The sequence below is a fragment of the Vombatus ursinus genome, unplaced genomic scaffold (assembly GCF_900497805.2).
Source record: "Vombatus ursinus unplaced genomic scaffold, bare-nosed wombat genome assembly UNPS02010304.1, whole genome shotgun sequence".
Taxonomy (NCBI): Eukaryota; Metazoa; Chordata; class Mammalia; order Diprotodontia; family Vombatidae; genus Vombatus; species Vombatus ursinus.
In genome coordinates, this window is record NW_020950082.1 from 3,145,717 (window position 1) to 3,166,722 (window position 21,006).

At 36.5% G+C, this 21,006-nt stretch overlaps 1 protein-coding gene across 4 annotated transcripts in view; it reads right to left on the bottom strand.

Annotated features, from left to right (window-relative positions):
- PCCA (propionyl-CoA carboxylase subunit alpha) overlaps positions 1-21,006 on the bottom strand; it is a 473,473-nt gene that overhangs the window by 426,076 nt on the left and 26,391 nt on the right. For all 4 annotated transcript variants that reach the window (XM_027854094.1, XM_027854095.1, XM_027854096.1 and 1 more), the window contains exon 4: positions 20,816-20,884. In XM_027854094.1, the coding sequence (XP_027709895.1) occupies positions 20,816-20,884 (69 nt within the window). The remainder of the gene's footprint in view (positions 1-20,815; positions 20,885-21,006) is intronic.

The window sequence follows — 21,006 nt, forward strand, 5'->3', positions numbered from 1 at the left end:
GGGGCCCCGCATCGAGAGTATTTAATTATGAAGTTTCTTTTGCTGAAAGGTCTAATATACACTTTGGGAATGTAATATATAATTAGCTTAACCAGAAGATGTAGGATCTCTTATTTGAAGACCCCAATTTAAGGGCATGGGAATGGCAACAATTTCCACATCCCACTTTAGAGTTCAAGTACCTCCTGGAATGTCTTCCTGCCCCAGTGCCGATGCTTCCTGCTATGGTGCAAAGCCTAACCCTTATTTCAGTACCCGAGCTCTAGAATGCTCCATGTGTGAGACTCACATCCAGACTTTATCACTGGCATCTGTGAACTTCTCTGTCTGTCTCTCTATGCCACCCTGGGCTAGAAAAATGACTCATTTTGATTTTTTTTTTCCCTTGGATTTTCATCAGGGTTCAATTTGGTGCATTTTCTCGATCTTAACAGGAGATATGGTGGTAGAGCTGGGCTACATTTGTCCTGATACTCCACTATCTTTACACTTGATTGTGAATTCATTTTAAACCATGTTACTTTGCTGAAATATATTATTTCAACTAATTTTAGATGAATCTTCGATGTTCCCTAAGTAACTATCATATATGCAAAAAAGCAATCATTTCCTCTTTGACTATATTTATAATCTCAATTTCTTTTTGCTTTAGCTTACATTATATAAAATATGAGTAGTAATAACGGACATTATTGCTTTACTGAAAAGGCCTTGAGTCTTTCACCAGTCAGTCAACCAATATTTATTAAGTTCCTACTAGATGTCAGACACTGTGCTAAGTGACAATGAAACAGGGAGGAAAGTCCCTGTTCTCCAGAAGCTCACATTTTAATGAGGGAGACAACACACAAATAGCTACGTACAAACAAGATATATATAGAAGGGAAGTCTGAGTCAATAAAATATCAAAATGGAGGACCAGACATTTTCTATGATCTCAACATTCCAAACCTCTCCGAAGCTGAAATTACCTGCCAAAGATAAAGCAACTTCTGAAGTTTCCATGATCTAGGACACCCAGGATCAAAAACAAATTCTAAAAACACACAAAAATCCATGAACTGATGCTTACTGATCCTGAGCTCACTCAGCATCCCTTCCCTACCTCCCTCCTTAACATCAGCAGGGATGTACTAGCTGACCTAAGACATGACACAGGCTTACAACAAAACCTGCTCCCCCATAACCTGGTCCTCCTCCTTTTTCCCATGGAGACTGTACAAGTTTGTCCCAGCCTCAACAGCCAATGTGGCCACAGCCCTGCAGGCGCAAAAGCCTGCCAGAGCCACAACCTCACAGCTCCAGCAATAAAAAGCTCTGAACGGTCATGCCAGGACAGATAACCCCACTGCACCAGTACAGTAAAGCTCTCAACTGTTGGTAGCAGGCCAGAAAACTAAGGAAGAGAGGGAACAGGACAGAACATCAGGTGGGAGGGTACTGTGCAGCACTATACTAACTGTGGGAAAAAGAGAATGGCAACCATCTGTGGCCAGTTCTAATCACCCAAAATTCATCTGCAACAGACTTGGGCTGGTGAACTGTCATGGGGAAGGAGGCTGAGATGCTTTGAAACTTAGCAAGAAACTGCCGCCAGAGGAATCAAATAGAGGGCGTAATAAGGGGAAAGACTGAAACTGCCAAAAATCTCAGGAAGAAAACTCAAAGATCTTGAACACTAACAGGTCAATTAAAAGGGAGAACACTAACTACAGAAGGAAATACAGCTTCCAGATCTAATAAATGAATTTAGGCATCTATAAATAAGTATGGCAAAACAGAGGAGAGCTATCCAACACTTGATGAAATAAAGGAAGCTCTGGAATATAAAGAGAACATGAAACTACAATATGCTCTTCTGACTAGTTTAAAAGAGAAATGAGAATCATGAGAGTAGAATTTATGGCCTGATAATCAAAAATAATGAGCAGAACATAAAAACTAGAATTGGAGATGGTAAGGCTGACCAAAGAAACAAAAAGGAACAATACGACTGTGAATCCAAACGCACAGGAGTGAAAGACAATCTTGAAGAAGAGAAGCAAAAAACAATTAACAATAAAAGAAAATATGGAAAAGAAAATTATAACAATGAAACACCACATCCCTCCTCAGGAGGGAAATTTTATCTTTACAAATAGATATGAATGGGACAGTTAGGTGGGGCGTTAGGTGGCGCAGTGGAGAGAGAGCACCAGCCCTGAAGTAAGGAGGACCTGAGTTCAAATACAGCCTCAGAACACTTGACACTTACTGTGTGACTCTGAGCAAGTCACTTAAGCCCAATTGTCTAAAAAAAAAATACATATGAACAAAATAGAAAAAAAGAGGATTAACAAAATGATTCATTTCCTTTTTAAACTAAAAAAGTCAAAAAGGTATATACAGGATAAATTTGAGATAATCTCAGAGGGACAATACTAGCATTAAAGAGGGCTAGGAAAAGCTTCTTGCAGAAAGTATGCCTTTAGCTGAGACTTGAAGAAAGCCAAGAGGCAAAGATGAAGAGGGAAAGAGATCCAGGCATGGGAGACAGCCAGGGAAAATGCTTAGTTAGAAGATAGTGTCATATGTGTGGAACAGAAAAGAATACACTGTCACTGGATTGAAGATTACACGGAATGGAGTAAGGTATAAGAAAACTGGAATTGTAAGAAGGGCAAGGTTATAAAAGTCTAAGAAAAAAATTTATATTTGATTCTGGATGCAAAAGGGAGCAACAGTAGTTTGCGGAATGGAGGAGGGGCGATATGATCTGACTTGCACTTTATTTAGGAAGATCAAAGTGAATGATGTACTGGGGTGAGGAAAGACTTTAGGCAGGGAGACAAACAACAGGCTTTTGCAATAGTTCAGAGGTGAGGTGATAACCATTCCTTCATCAGAATGGCTGCAGTGTTAAAGGAGAAAAAAGGAAGTATACAAAAGATATTGTGAGAGATAGTTGTTATATAGATATTCTCTTCTCTGGCACTATTTCTTGGTTATCTCTGGATCTATAACTTTTCTTTATAGTGTACAGTATCAATGTTGGAACCCTTCCCAGGGCTATTACCCTAACTCCCAACTTAAATTTGCAGGTATGGCCCTAAGAGACCTTCCCCTAAAGTTACTTAACTCTGCTCAGATTTCTATAGGAAATTAACAGAGACTGAGGTTTCTAATACACTCTTTCAATTTCAACTAGCCATGAGCCACCATCAGCTTTTAGTAAAGGGATTTACTGTAAGCTATGGCAAGAACATTTGGTCCACATCAACCCCTGAAACCAAGAGTAAACTACCTGCCTGCATACCCAAGGAAAACCTCTAGGAAAAATGTACTTACATGTTGCTGTTTTGGAATCTGATTTACAGTGAGCAATACTGCTCTTTATTTTCTATCATTCTCTTTTCTAAATCTTTTAAAAAAGGTTTATATCCCAGTGAATAGAACCAGGAGAAAGCTGTACACAGGAACAGCCATGCTGTGCAATGACTAACTTTGACAGACTTAGCTCTTCTCAGCAATGCAAAGATCTAAGACATCTCCAAAAGTCTCACGATGGATAATGCTATCCACATTCAGAGAAAGAACTATGGAGTTGGAATGTAGATGGAAGCATACTATTTGCTCCTTTTTTTTTCCTCTTCTTTTTTGTTTTGTTTCTTCTTTCTTATGGTTCCTCCTATTGGTTCTAATTCCTCTTTACAACATGACTAATGTAAAAATATGTTTAATAGGAATGTATATGTAGAGCCTATATCAGATTTCAAGCCGTCTTGGGAAGGGAGGGGGAGAAAATTTAAAACTCAAAAGCGTTATGGAAGTGAATGTTGAAAACTAAAAATAAATTAACAATAGACATATATATGTACATATATATGCATATATATATATATATACACACATATACACACATATATAAAAGGTTTATATCCTAAACCAATGCTGCCCCTGACAGACAAGTCTATTGGTTTAGAAAAAGAGATTAGGTTGTTTTGGGGGTTTTTCCCCCACAGCTGAGGTGATTTCTGATCTTTCTTGTTATTCTGATTGAGAAAATTGTTTTAAGTTGATGATAGTATCAGTGTCTTTCCTTTTTCCCCATTTACAATTTTTCAGTCCTGACATCTTAAATAGGTTCAACAGAATTGTTCTAATTACCCCAAAAAAGTATCTATCTCATTTTTATCCTTTCTTTTAATTTCATTTTTTTTAAAAGAGATAGCTTAGTTGAGGCCTATCGGTGGTAATTCATTCAGCTGACTACCCAGTGTTACCTCAGTGAAATAAATATCAACATTCCACATGCATGGAACATACTATGGACAAATGGGCAAAAGTAAAGTGTAGTACATGCAGTAACCAAACAGGTGTTGCTGGAGTCTCTAGGAAGACCAGGAAATCTTAGCTCCATAACAATTTAGGAAAAGAGAGAGATATAGGCAGCCTGAAGTCTAGTAATAAATGAAAATTAATTTCAGCTAAGAATATTCAAGACACAACTAGCCAGGATCAGAAAGTATCCACTTCACAATGCTACATGAATTATGTATTTTGTTTTTTATATTTTATTTATTTTTATTCAGCAAAAACACACCTCCTCATTCTCCCAATCCTACTGTCCACAAATGGAAACAAAATGCCTCTTATAAACACACACATAGTCAAGCAAATCAAATTTTCACAATGGCTGTCCAAAAAGAAATCTGCCTCATTCTGCACTGAGTCCTTCACTTCTCTATCAGGAGATGGAAAGTGTGTTTCACCATTAACTCTCTAGAATTATGGTTGATCATTATACTGATTATTAGTTCCTAATTCAAAGTTGTTTGCTTTTATCACAGTTATCATCATATTAACTGTTCTGGTTCTGCTCATTTCACTTTCCATCATCTCATACAAGTGTTCCCAGGTTTCTCTAATATCATCTCCATCATTTCTTACATCATAATTGTATTTCATCACATTTATATAATTTGTCCAGCAATTCACCAGTTTATGGACAGCCCTCAGATTCTCATTATTTTCCATCTCAAAAAGAGCTATATTTTTGTACAGTCTTAGACTTTGTTTTGATTAGGACTAAGGCCTCCCCATCATCTAATTTTCCCCTTCTACCCTCTTACTTTCCTGTTGAATAAAATGTATTTCTGTACCCAAGTCTGTGTGTGTGTACACATATTCTCTTTAACCCTCTTTAACCAGAGTCAAGGTGAAGTCTCATCTGCTTCCCATATCTCCCCTCCTCCTTCTTTGTACAGACGCCTAACTATACACATCGATTATGAGAGAATTTTCCTTAACTTTTCTTTCTCTTCCACCCCCCCAAAGCATTCCTCTACCTTTGTTTTGTTTTAATATTATCAAGATATAACAGAAGCACTCCCAAGACTTGTCTAATTAGATTCCCTTCATGATCCTTCATGATGGTAGTGTTAAGAGGGGACATCTCCCTAACTTAAATGTATGCAATTTATACTTTAGTCCCTTATTATTCATTTATGTTTACCTTTTTATCCTCCTTAACTTCTGTTCTTAAACTTCAAAGTTTCTATGCAGCTGTAATCTTTTCATTACAAATGCTCTACAGTCCTCCATTCATTAAAATACTCAATTTTGCTGGGTAAATTACTCTTGACTGTAAGACATGTTCATGACAAATCAATGTTACCCTGGAAAGGGAAAGGGTTTCCTTGTCCAATGATTTTCTTGGATCCAGTCTCCGAGAATATCATCTGATAAGAATGGACTATTTTTTGACATAGCTTTTGGCTGATCTTCTCTGACTCTCATCTAAGCTTCCAGGTGGTTGTCTCCCAGAGGGCTCCAAACACCCTGGAGAAGTAGCTCGAATCCCCTTAATCACAGATTTCCTTCCCTTGGAGAGGATTCAAGGAACTCCTTCCCAGAAAAGCCTTTGCCTTCTAGAAATGATATTCTAAGCTCATTGCACCTTTACAGTGATAACTAATCCACAGGTGATCCTGAATGTGGTTCTTCAGTACTTGAATTCATCCTTTCTGACTCCTTGAAGTATTTCTTCTTGGATCTGAAAATTCTGATTTTGCTATGATGTTCCTGGGAATTTTCATTTGATGGTTCTTATCAGGACCTGAACTCTTACTATTCCCAGAAGGGAGCTTTGAGTGTGGCTCCTGAAACATGGAGTTGATAAGACAGTAATGTACTTGTGTGCAACTTCTAGGCATGTTACTGTTAATTGGTAGGGCTTCTCTTCCTAAAGCATTGGTGTACATCACTATATTGATGACATAATGTTGACTGGGTCAGATGAGACGGCAAGCAGAGATCAGATGGTGGCCCATGAGAAAGACAGGGTGGAAAATCAACCCTAAGAAATCCAGGGTGAAGCCTGCTTAGTCAAATTTGGGAGAATACAAGAGATAGGCAAAGTCCAGAGGATTCTAAACAAATAAGCTACTGGCACTTGCTTCCCCACAATCTAAGAAGGAAGCTTAGAGACTTTTGGATTGAACTCTGATTTTGGAAAACCCACATTCCCTACCTGATGGTTCCCCATCTACTGAATCATCTACATGTCAATATCATTAAAGTGAGAACTCAGAACAGACTGCAGTCCTGGAAGATGTAAAATAGGTCCTTATAACCCTGACCTTTGTTTCTGGAGGTCTCTATCCAAGGGTAGGTGGAGCCTTTGGTAGACACCAACAGGTGGACAGACTAAGCCACTTTGGGAGTCTGAAACTCCAAACTCCTCAGAGCAACCACTCACTATACTGATTTTAAAAAAAAAAGAAGTTGCTTAGGGGCAGCTAGGTGGCGCAGGGCACCGGCCCTGAAGTCAGGAGGACCCGAGTTCAAATGTGGCCTCAGACCAAACACTTGACACTTAGTAGCTGTGTGACCCTGGGCAAGTCACTTAACCCCAACTGCCTTAAAAAAAAACAGATGGCCTGGGGTAATACAAACACTCTTTATCCAGATAAAGGATTGCCTATTACAGGTTGGGGATGCACGATGGCCCCTCTAAAAAGATGGGTAGAATACAAGAGGCTTTCATTGCTAAATGGAAACTATACATTGGAAATCATGCTTGCCTAGATCCCTCTACGTAACAGTGCTCTTGAAAAAACAGGTAGCGACAATGCCAGGGATGGAGGCTTACAGTCCTGACCCTGGAATCCGGCTTCCTCTGCTAGACTAGTAGAGTCCAACCTATAAGGACCTGGCTCCTGAGGAACACTGCCTAGTCGTTTGATAGTTCCATTTGTTGCAAGAGAGACACATATAACTGGACTTCAATGGCCATTAATCAAGTAACAGGAGACATCCTAGGGAATAAGAGGTACTGGTAAGTCCTTCCAGTTAGCTGAATTCCAGGCTGCATGGCTGGCATGTGAGAGAGCCTTGAGAGATGGGGCAGAGATCTTCAATTATACTAGTTCCTGATCAGTGGCCATGTGTCTGGACAAGTGATCTGGGGCCTAGAGAGCACATAATTAAAAATTCAAAGGCTCTCCTATTTGGGGTCAGGACCAATGGAGGAATTTTACTGACATCTCTCACTGCATTCAGTTGTTCATGCAGCATGTCAGCACCCAACAAAGACATATGCTTTAAAAAAAGAAAACAAAAAACGGTTGGAGCTGTTACAAGAGTTGCAGAATGGGTCATGGATCAATTTGAATATTCGGATAGTAATGCCATGCCCTGCTGGGTATAGGACAACACTTAGGATAACACTAACTCAGGTGGCCCTCAACCTATCCCCAACCAGCAAAATGGAACTCTCCCATATCATGATGAGAAAGTTGCCTTTATTCATAAATAGCTGCATCATTTTGTATCTGACTGCCCATGTCAAGTGTCTGAACTCCCAGAAGTCAGGTTCATGACAAATCAATGTTACCCTGGAAAGGGAAAGGGTTTCCTTGTCCAAAGATTTTCTTGGATCCAGTCTCCAAGAATATTATCTGATAAGAATGGACTATTTTTTGACATAGTTTTTGGCTGATCTTCTCTGACTCTCATCTAAGCTTCCAGGTGGTTGTCTCCCAGAGGGCTCCAAACACCCTGGAGAAGTAGCTCGAATCCCCTTAATCACAGATTTCCTTTCCTTTGAGAGGATTCAAGAAACTCCTTTCCAGAAAAGCCTTGGACCAAGGGGTGGTTATTGTTGGGAGGTGTCTGGCTTTCTAACAGAATCGGGTAAATAAAATTATTGATATGTAACTACTGTATTGTATTTAGCCGAAGAAAAGAGAACTCTTTTTACCATGGTGGTAATTCTAAGTTACTGAATGAAGGTGAGGGAGAGTCCTTATTTATCCACTGCGGAAGAAGGGAGCAACCCTTCTACAAAGACCTCTTAAAGAAAAAATATTTTGTATCATTCCCCTCATGCAGGTGTCAAGGAGGGGAAGATTTTGGCAGATGGGCCAAGTGGGTAGTTGTACACAGAGAACCTTGGCATCAACCTAGATCCCAAGATAGTTTATGTGCCAAGAGGCTTATGACCTCTTAGACACTTTATTACAGATAAATAACTGTGATGCTGGATGAAGAACTGTTGATTTCGCCAAAATTCTGTGCAGAGGTCCTCGTGTTTCTAGAACTGCTTCTGCTCAACATCATCACATCAGAAGAAATCTGTGACTTCACTAGAGGTCTCATCATCTAAGCTGGGACTCAGATCTGTATTCTTGGTACTGATCTGGTTCATCATGACCATTTTGTATTAGGAGACATGAGAGATGAGAGATGTGGTATCACCCATCCCACGAAGCACACTGTGAGACTTTCAGAGTCTTTCCAAAGGAAAAAGGGAAGGCTTATTAACACTTCTGACTTTTGCATTCCTTCACATTTTGTTTTTGTTTTATTTCTGTTTTTTCCCTTTAGTAACACCAAAGACACGAGCACTGTCTAGTTACTTAATGGCAGAAAGCTCTCTAGGAGGCTTTTGTCATTAGGACTTTGTCAACAATGAGCAGTATATAATAGAACAACAATTTCCTAATGCAGCTTCCCTTGACCTGACACAGCTTCTTTCCCCCAAATGACCTACTTGGCCCCACCTTCCCTGATACAGCTCCCTGGTCTGGAGACATAAAAGATCCTAATTTCATGTAGTCATGGCCTCTCTGACATGCAAGGTGCCTGAGGCCACATGAGTCACCATACCCTAAAAAGTGACTGACCAGATATGAAGACAAGGGAGTGAAGAATCTATAGAAGCTAAATACCATTAAGTCACTGTTGCATAACCTAACTGTGTTTGGGCAAAGTAAACTTTCCTCCTTTATTAAATGTTCAGAATGCCTCACTTTGTCCCAACATCCAAATGAACTAAGAGGGTGTTGGCTTCAGAGACTGACTGGGTCTGATGGGAAAGATGTGAAAGTAAAAATGGCAAAACTTGGTAAATGATGACTGGATGTGTGGACTGAGAAAGAAAGAATAAGGAGTCAAGGTTACTGCCAAAGTTATGGACTTGGGAAAGTGGAAGAATGCTGGTGCCTACAACAGAAATAGGAAAGTTTGGAAGAGGAGGTAAGATAAGTTCAAGTTTTGGCCATACTGAGTTTGAAATCCGAGATATCTGGTTTGAAATAAGCAACTGGTAATACAAGAATTAAAGGAAAGGTAAAGGATGTTACAAGTGTGTACATTTTGGTAATTAATGCTAGTATGTGAGTTTTCAAAATTTGAACTTCAATTTAGTGTGAATTTAAAAATAATAAAAAGGTTACATTTAATACAATTCAAATTCAAACATAATGCTTTTCAGTTAGTTAAATTAGACATTGTCGATCTAAATTTGTGTCTTGCCACTTTGGGGTATAATTATGCTGCTGTGTATCACATTACCAACTATTAATTTTCTTAAAGCTCTTTAAAAATGGACAAAAGTAAGAATGATTAGATGAAAACACTACCATTGCAAAAAAGGAGAGGATATTAGACAGAATAAGGAGGGCAGTATAGACGAGAATGGTCAGCTAAATATCCTGATATTTTGAAGAAAATATAATTCAAGAAAATAATTCAGTATATACACTGGTCAACAAATTTTAATGGAGATAAGAAATACATTCTGATAAAGGGTACCTTCATTTCTAAGAAAGAAAACCTACGGATTTAAATTGTCTAAGGATAACCTAACACTTTTATTGGTAGGTAATGCAGAAGGAAATTTTAAATTAAAACCAATGCTTATTTATCAGTTTGAAATCCTTGAGCTGAGAGGTTACAACCATTAAATTAATCACTTCCAGTTCTTTGGCAGTCAAATAAGAAAGCATGAGTGATTAAAGTTGTTTTTGAGTTACTGAGTATAGTTTTGAGTTATTCTTGCCATCTGTTGGAAAGTACTGCAGAGGACAACAATATCACATTTAAAGTATTACTGATTTTAGATAATGCCCCAGATCATCCAACTACACTTGGTTTACTGTGTAAGACTATGAGCATACAAGTTCACTCAGACAGTATTAAAGTTCTCTCTACCTACCAATGCATGAAGATTTTTAAAGACAATTTGATCTATACTGCTATAATTTAAATGACAATAACAATGTTTTCATCGTATCTTTCAGTACAGACTTATCTTTCGATAGGAAAAGTCAGTAACTTCTGTAAATTTTTTAACTTTCGCTTTCTATAATTACTCTATTATTTTGCTTATAATAAACATGAATCAGAAATACATGTTCTTATCCTGTGCTGTTATGTTAATCAACAGATAGGAGACTTTTTTTTTTAATTTTCATTACACATTTCCACTGGGACTAAACCAATTATCATTTTACATATAATAACTTTGAATAGTGCAAAATTCAGATAACCACTTCACAATATTTCTTATTCTCACTAATTAGGACCTAGCCATGTGGGGGGGGGGGAATGTCTGCATAGAAATGAGAGTTAAACCCAGGGAAGTTGAATAGGTTATTGACAGTGTATAGGGAGAAGACAAGAGAACACAGGATTGAACCTTTGGGATATCTAAGATAGAGATGGAATTAAAATAAACATAAAAGAGCCAGTCATCATCAACAAATGCTTGGTCAAAGAATTTTAATAAGCAGTTTTCAAAAGAAGAAATGTGAGCTATCAAGAACCATGTCAAAGAATATTCCAAAACATTAAGAACTAAACCAATTCTGAATTTTTCCCTTCACATTAATCAGACTGGCAAAAGACAAAAATAGTCAATGTTGGTGAGGCTATGGGAAAACAGATAAACTAATGAACTGTCAAAGGAGTTATAAATTTTCCCAATTTCATGAAAACAATTTGAATTACACTTAAAACATTAAGAAATTTTACATAACATTGGACTCAGCAATACCACTACTGGGCATATTTACCCCAAGGTCAAATACAGAGAGAAAAGACCCTAGGGCAGCTAGGTAGCACAATGGAGGACCTGAATTCAAATCCAGACTCAGACACTTGACACTTACTAGCTGTGTGACCCTGGGCAAATCACTTAACCCTAACTGCCTCACCAAAAAGCAAAAAAAGAGAGAGAGAGAGAGAGAGAGAGAGAGAGAGAAACAAAGAGAGACAGAGAGAGAGAAGACCTATAGTTACAAAAATATTTATAGCAACATGTTTTGTGACTACAGAAAACTGCAAGTAAAGTAGATGCTCATCAGTCAAGGAATGACTGACCAAAATGCAGAATATGATTTATACTATAAGGAATGATAAATATTAAGAATTCTGGGAAAATGAATAAAGAGTATAGTAAGAAAAACACAGTGACCACAATATAAAGGAAAACAACACTGAAAATCAGAATCCATCCATGCATGACCAATTGTGACTTTAGAGAAGTGATAATGAAACAAATCAGCCTTCTCTTGGCAAGAGAGGTGGTAGACTATAGATAGGTATGGAATGAGTCATGGTATGCTGTGAAGCATAGTCAATGCATTGGTTTATTTGGTCTTTGTTACAAAGCATTGTTCTAGTGGGGTGAGGTAATTAGAAAGTGACAACAATGTAAAGAAAAATATTCAGTAAAACACAGATAGTTTTTTTTTTAAATATGTATGGCTTTTCAATGATACTGATGGTAATCATGCATTACTATTATGTTGCGTGCCGGTGGGTCCCCTAGCTGACGTAGTGCACTTAGTCAGCTATCCCACCCAAGCCTTCGCTTGCATACTCACCCCGCAGTCTTCGGACGTCTCCGCCCCCCCCCCCCCCCCCCCGTGGTGAGAGGGGAATGACTAGACAGAACACCCGAGTTGGCAGTTGCGTCTTTATTGATTACATTGCTTGCTAAACTAAACTTGCTCTGCTCGCTCCCTGCCCCAAGTCCTAACTCTCCACCCCCCTCCTCGCTGCTCCTCAACTCCCCCGAACTCCTCCCCTCTACGCCCATGCTCCTCCTCCGTTCCTCCTTCGTAGGTGGAGCTCCGTCCTGTTACAGAGGCCCTCCCAGTGCCCATTCGACGGTTGGTAAACGTCATGCGTCTCTGGGTAAGCCCAGGCGCTCCTGGGCAGGTAATAACCTCCAGGAGTCTCAACTCCCCTACAGGAGGCCAGAGGTCCAGAGCAGGGCCCTAACACTATTAACTGATTCCTGTGTCAAGACCTTTCCACCATATGAACAGTATTAACATGTAAGTGGTGTGTGTATAAAAGGACAAGAGAGGAATTAGAGAAGGAAGGAGTAGGAGGAGAGAGAGAATTTGAATCTGAATTTGAAAATGAGTCTTTACTTCCATTAGTGGTAACAACATGAAAAATTATCGATTTAGGCTAACTTTCCCCCATAAATAGTCCAACTTAATAGAACTGAGTCATACTATCATTTTGAAAACTGAAATGCATTATACACCCACGAAGAAGAGCTAAGCTATATGTCTTTCATATTTCAATAAAACTATGGGACTCCCAAAGTTATTAGATACTTTAAAAGAAAAACAGTATGGGTAGGCCCTTTTCCATCAGTATACAAGTTCCTTTTTTTTTTTAATTTTAAAAAATAAAGCACCCGTATGAATTTTTTTCTCGTTTATCCAAAAGTTTAAAAAGCCTAAACATACTAACAAAGTTCCCTATTATTAAGAGGTATGTATTGCTTTTGTCTTTATTCACACAATCTATGACTCTGAAGTTCTTATCTTAAACCCAAACCAATTTTAAATTCCATTAGATCTTTAAAAAATGTGTTCGCAAATTATTTCCTAATTTAAAAAAAGTACTCAAATAAAAGTATATTTAAAAGGTACACAAACACATATACACATACCATACAGATGAGGTTCCTAACTCAAATCTTTTTTTTTCCTGTTAGCATTTAATTTTTTTTCCTGCTAAATAAAGTCACAGTCCCTGCTGATGGGGAATGATTGGTTTACCTATAACAACAGGGGGCTTAAACTATCAGTACTTTAAGAAGCTTTGACAGTTTTTGACATTTCAACCTGCTGAGCTCACAGCACCCATGGGAGGGTCTTATTTGCAATTTTACTTCTGATGTTGCTGACCACTAATACTGACTCCACAGATAATGGATTTCAATAACAACCTCCTACAGATTAACACTTTGAGTATATCCATGATATTGCTTTAATTAAGTTAATACATGAAGGTCACAGTTTAGGAGAAAGTTTTATTAAATTTGGCAGTGCTTACAATAATAAAAAATATGTGTGCTCATCTGTACAGTAACTCATAAGTTTGCCTACAGATATAATCCAGTCTGCTCACGGATTTATGCAGCATTTCAATTTATTTTATAAAATGAACTCAATTTATTAGTTCCATTTCCTCAAAATATGCACATTGCTAGAATTTCTAACTGATTATCTTCATGACTAATATGAAATAGATGGCTCTAACCATACTGGGTACAGAACAAGTTTACCTAGCATATAAACAGACCACCCACTAAAGCTGAAAGAATTATTTTTTTTTTCACAGAGTTTGAAATATTTTGATGGTAGAAGAGATTACTACTTTGATTTGTTTATACTTTCCAAGTATTAAATATTAATATCTCACTGAAATATCTGAAATGACTTTTCATCATAAAAGGGTAAGAATTCATAAACTGTTTTTAATTCAAACATGTTTAGCAGCAAAAAATAAAGCTAAATCAAATTATTTGAGACAAACATCTATACAGGACTATACAATTAAAATACAAAATAACTGGAGTTAAAAGGTTGACTTTTAAATGTTACTATATATGCAACTAAAATATACTATCCTTAAAGTACAAACCCTATTTTCTCTAAAATTAATGCAATATATTTCAATATTTGTCTATAGGGCAGTTTAACAGTGCTTCATTTAAACAAAGAAATTTAGCTGACTGCCTGAATCTGATGATAATAATTGTATTTTTAAAATACCCAACCTGACAGATACTATAGTAGATAATAATGAACCAGCATGGGAGCCATTTAATATACTTCTTGATTAACTCATTGCCTGTCCAGTTCTCATACAGACATGTTAACATGTCATAATCGTCATAATTCCCATCATCCCCACAGCTAACACACAAGCTCCTTGATTAGCGCACAACTCCCAGACGAGCCATTGCTAATGCTAAATAATTCCCTTCAGCCTCCTGCTACTATACCACAGGATCTCCAATTAAGTATAATATCCCTGATGAGACATATTAATGTAGACAAATTCCTACCAAGGATCCTAACCTACTCAGGTTCACCCAAATATGGGGGGAGATGGAATTCAAGCTACAGATGATAAAAATAATAATAATCATTACAGGTAAGACGCTTTTGGAATAAGTCTTTACAAAAGAAACAATAAAAAGAAGGAAAAAAAAAGGAAAAGAATAGGAAAAAATTAATTTAAGGTCAAACATCTTACTTTGTTTCCATAACAAATATTTGGCCCAATACTGAAAATTCTAGTGGCTTAAAGAGATATTTGGGGCCTAAATACTGCATTGTATTATATATCTGAAATAAATCAACATGTACCTATTATTTGCCAGGAATTATTGTCCGGGCCTTAAGAGGGGAAAAAAGGTAAAAGTGAAACAATTCAGGTTACTAAAGGCTAAAGTTTTATGAGCATTATCAAGTTTTGAAGCAAAAAATGCTATTTAAAAAATCTTTGCCTAATTACTGGAAAGCTCCAAGAACCAAAATCATATTAATGAAGCCAATTATTACCTCCACATAGGTGCTACTGTAGTTACAACTACAAACTCCTTAATACTAGACTTTATGCAACTAATTTGAAAACTTCATTGCCACACTGAATACTGATGCCTATATGAATACTTTTTATCATTAACAAATTCTGTTAGTTCTGAATAACAAGATAATTTAAAATTTTTTTATCTTATTAATTAAGGGTCAACTGGGAAACAATGGGCATAATAACCATCATCATCTTAAATTATACAGGATTTTTAAAAAATACTGAATTAAGAAAAAGCAATTTCCATATAACCTTCCAGCTACATATAAATAGAATATACTATTTTGAAAATAAGAGTTTTACGTAACTTTTAAGTGATCAACTAAATAAAAAAACTGTCATTCCGGTTTTTCAGTTGAGGTAGTAATGGCATTAGTTGTAAACTACGTGGTTATGAGATTTTGTGAAATTAGTAAGATTTTAATTCTATAACAATCCTAAGACCCTAAGAAATAAGTATTGTGATATTTTTACTTTTAAATTACTCTAAACTCTACATGCAAACGAATAACATTTAAGGTATTCTAACCAACCCATAAAATTTTGATAAGTTCTTCCCTAAGGTCCTTGTACCTTTGCCTATACTAATGAGCTCCATCTTCATTTACCTGATCATTAGCTTCTAGTTTGTTCAGCTGGAAACCAACATACACTAATTACTTCGACATCACAAAGTCATCTCTGTCCTCACTACATCCCCAGACAGCAGGGAGAAATTATCAAGGGTAGGCATGATAATATCTTGATAAGTAATGATTCACTTTATCTTACTGTCAATCATCTAGGAGTGCTCATGCAAGATATCACTCAATCTCATTACTGAATCCTAGGGCTAAGAGTACAATACACACCAGGAGTCATATTCCAAACAGCAGGATGGCAGGGTAAGATATGAGTGTCAACAGATACCTTCATGAATTTCGGTTTTGTTTTAGTATGATAAATATAAAATATTTCTAATTTTAACACATATTTGTTGTATAAACATAAAATGAAAATATGCTCAAAAGAAAACAAATTTTGAAACAAAATATTATTTTGTCACAATTAAAGAAATAGCACTTTTCTTTTTTGACCTAATGAAGTCCTCCTTAACAAAAAAAAATTCTGAATTTTGCAATAAATGTAGCAACATTTTTATTCTTTATTTTTAAAATCATGTTTTAATTCATCCTAATAATTTAACATTCTTTCATTTAGGAGTATGTGTACTTTCAAGCTAAGGTTGAAATCTGCTCATTTGTACTTTCAGAAATACATGAAATCAATGATTTTCTTCAACTTTCAAATAATTTTCTAACCAAATGGGATCAATGTTATATTGGCATAAAACATGTGAAAACAAGGGTTTTTCAAGAAAATTATGAATGTTACTCTGGCTTTTGCTTTTAATTCATATGAAAGCTAAAGATATAAGGGACCTGATAACCAGAGCTTAGCAAGAATAACTTTTGCAGCATCCCCATCAAGTTGTCATCTAGCCTCTATCTGAAGACCTACCTTTTATGAGGGAGCTTGTTTCATTCTGGCCACTTCTATAACTTTGTCCTTAAGATGTCTAACTTTACATTTTACACATCACTTTGAGTAATTTAATAGATAAAGAGCTCTAGAAGCTTTTCTTCACACAGGCCAAGTATTGGCACAGTGTCTGGCACATGTTATTCAGTCATTTCAGTTGGGTCCAACTCCTGGTGACTCCATCTGCAAGATACTAATTGGGGTAAATGATATCTTACCCCCATAGGGTTTTCTTAGCAAAGACACTAGAAAGGTTTGCCATTTCCTTGTCCAGTTCACTTTACAGATGAGGAAACTGAGGCAAACTGTTACGTGACTTGCCCAGGGCCACACAGCTAGTACATGCCTGGCACATAATAAGTGTTTAATAAATGTTTATTAATTTTAAAAATATTTTAGTTTTACCTAGAAAAGGTCTGCTCCATATGAGAAGTTTATGCAAAATCATCATTAATAAAACAGATCAATAAATGGAAGTTTATTATGGCTTACAGTAAAAATAATTGAAATAAAAACACAGCAGCTCATATCACAAATTCAATCTCACTAATTCAGATTCACTTTCTTTAGCCGTAAAGCCTTCTTCCTCAGTTTTCATTTTAGTTTTAGTTTATTGGTTTACTCACTTCTTTGATAAAACAAACAGGCTCAACATAAAGTCTATCCATTGACTAAGAAGTAATAAGAATCTGAGAATTCATTTTCCATGAAGAAGTTGAAAAAAATTTATCTTGGCTTCTGTCACCAGCACAGTGTAGTCCAATGGACAGAGTGCTGGAGTTGGTGTTGGAAAAAACCTAGGTTCACATACCAAGTCAGAGATTCACTAGCTATTTGAATCTAAGTCACTTCGCTTCTCTCAGATTCAGACTCTTCATCTACAAAAGTAGAATAATAGTTGTAGCATTTACTTCACAATTATTGTGAGGATCAAATGAAAATGTATGTAAAGTACCTTGGAAATCTTCAAGTACCATATAAACATCAATTATTCTTATATTATTATTGATAATATTGAAACCACACTGGATCTATATAGTCAGAGAGCCCAAATTCAAGTACTAGATTTTTTTAATTAACTAATTTATTTATTTTTAGTTTTCAACTTCACTTCCATAAGATTTTGAGTTCCAAATTTTCTCCTCATCTCTCCCCACCCCTAACCCCAAGACAGTGTGCATTCTGTATACTCCTTCCCCCAATCTGCCCTCCCTTCTATCATCCCACCTCCTCTTATCCCCTTCTCCTTTTATTTTCCTGTAGGCCAGGATAGATTTCTATACTCCTTTTCCCGTATATTTTACTTCCCAGTTGCATGTAAAAACAATTTTTAACATTCATTTTTAAAACTCTGAGTTCTAAATTCTCTCCCTTCCTCCCTCCCCACCCAACCACAATTCAATATAGGTTATACATGTGTAGTCATGCAAAACATTTCTGTAGTTTAGTAGTTCTATAGTTCTGTAGGCATGTTGTGAAAGACTAACTGTATTTCCCCCCATCCTAAACTGCCTCCCATTTTTTCTACTCTCTCCTTTGACCCTGTCCCTCCTGAAAAGTATTTGCTTCTGATTATCCCCTCCTCCAATCTGCCCTCCTTTCTATCATCCTGCTTCTTATTCCCTTCCCCCCCACTTCCCTGCAGGATAATATAGATTTCAATACTCAACTGAGTGTGTATATTATTCCCTCCTTAAGCCAAATCCAATGACAGTAAGGTTCACTCATTCTCTCTCACCTTCCCCCTCTTCCCCTCCACTGTAAAAGCTTTTTCTTGCCTCTTTTATGTGAGATAATTGACCCCATTCTACCTCTCCCTTTCTCCTTCTCCCAGTACATTCCTCTCATTTTTTTTTTCCTCTCAATTTTATTTTTTAGATATCATCCTTTCATATTCAACTCACCTGTACCTTCTGTCTATATATATTCCCTCCAACTACCCTAATAATGAGAAAGGTCTCACGAGTTACAAATATCATCCTTCCATGTAGGAATGTAAACAGTTCAACTTTAATAAGCCTCGTATGCTTTCTCTTTCCTGTTTACCTTTTCATGGATCTCTTGAGTCTTGTATCTGAAAGTCAATTAATCTATTTAGCTCTGGTTTTTTCTCAAGAATGCATTAAATTCTTGAATATCAATTTTTCCCTATCGTTACATTCAGTTTTGCTGGGCAGGTGATTCTTGGTTTTAATCCTATCTCCTTTGCCCTCTGGAATACCATATTCCAAGCCCTCCTGTCCCATACTGTAGAAGCTGCTAAATCTTGTGTTATTCTGACTGTGTTTCCACAATACTTGAATTGTTTCTTTCTGGCTGCTTGCAATATTTTCTCCTTGACCTGGGAACTCTGGAATTTGGCTATAATATTCTTGGGAGTTTTCCTTTTGGGATCTCTTTCAGGAGGTGACCAGTGGACTCTTTCAATTTCTACTTTACCTTCTGGTTCTGGAATATCAGGGCAGTTTTCCTTGATAATTTCTTGAAAGATAATATCTAGGCTCTTTTTTTGATTGTGGCTTTCAGGTAGTCCAATAATTTGTAAATTACATCTCCAAGAGTTAAAATGGAGGATCAGAGTAGACTTTATTATGCCTATTTCAATCAGCTAAAGCATAATAAATTCTACTCTAATCCTCCATTTTAACACTGTGTGTATATCTCATTCTTAAATGTGTTTCATGTAATAGATTCTGATTTTTAATCCATTCCTGTTTTATGGGTGAGTATCCCATTCATATAAAAATTTATAATTACTATTTGTGAATTTCCCTCCATCTTATTTTTATTCACTATTGTCCTTCTCAGCCTCTCTTTTTACCCTATCCCTATTCTTACCTTCTCCCTTTACCCTCCTATTCCTTATTCTAACACACAGAAAGTGTGAGTAAGAAAGACAAAGAGTGAAAGCAGTTCTGATTAAGCTACTTTTTTTATCAAGTGAAAAGGTGACTATCAATTTCAATAATGGAAGGGAAAATAAGGAAATTACATACATTGGAAGAATATGATATAAAAGTTAGATATGCTTCTTGGCATTACTAATTTTTGTGTATGAAACACTAATAATTATCCAGTCATGAATGATTTTTTTTAATAGAGTTTTGGGGATTCTGCTAAATTGCTACCAAAAGATCAAGACATGAACCAGTAAGAAGTGTACCTCTGTGGCCCTTTGAAACCAACTGCTCCGATCCTTCCATCTTCTAGGGAAAACTATCAGTGGCAGAAGTGGCAAGGTTTTGCTCTCAATATGCACTGGTTATGCAGTTTCTGCTATTATCCTGTATATTAGCTTTTGGTAAGAGTCTTGAACTCACAAATTTAAAATGCTACAAAGCAGTTCTCACATTATCTGGTCCTGGGCAATAAATAGACAAAGAGATCAGGGGAAAGAATAGATATATCAAATAGCCAAACAAATGTATATGAAAGATTAGTGTTGATGAACTTATAGAAAATAAAAACCAGGTAAAATAACTATTTAATAATGTTTAGGTAAAAGTTTTTATAAACTTTGCCTAAATCCAAGCTCAAATCTGACTTCTTATGTTTTTTTTAAATAGCTAAGTGTCTTCTAAAGCCAACATATGTTCTGAAGGTTGGCCTTTACTAAACATTATAGTGTATTAAAATGAATTCATACAAGCCTCAAAAAGTAAAAAAAATTAATGACAAAGATATACTATTCATCTCCCCAACCCCCCCCACCCCAAGAAAGGAATCTTCTCCTGTTACTTTTCCTAAGCCCCCAAAGATAGCAAGTAATAAAAATGCTAATAATAACAACAACTAACATTTATGTATTGCCTACTATATGCAAGGCACTGTGTTAAGGACTTTACAATTATTATCTCAACTGATCCTCAAAATCACTCTAGGAGGTAGGAGCTATTATTATCTCCATTTTACAGATGAACAAACTGAGACAAACAGAGATTAAATGGCTTGCCCAGGGTCACACAGCTAACAAGTCTGAAGCCAAACTTGAACTCAGATCTTCCCGATTCCAGACCTGGAGCTGCTTCATCAGTGAAGTACCATCAAAGAAGAACAAAGCATATCTTTTATTTTGTTCAGTTCAAAAATTCTTTTGTAAAGAAAGCAAAAATATACTTACAGAACTGGCATCAACATCACTATGTATAGCAACTGTCTTGATACCCATCTTCTTGCAGGTTTTAATGACCTATTTTAAAATACAGTAACTATTAACATTAATATCTTTACAAAAGGGAGATTGAGAATGGTAAAATTCATGAGTAGTAAGTCACTGGAGAGAAAAAAACAATAGAAGCTTAAAAATCTACT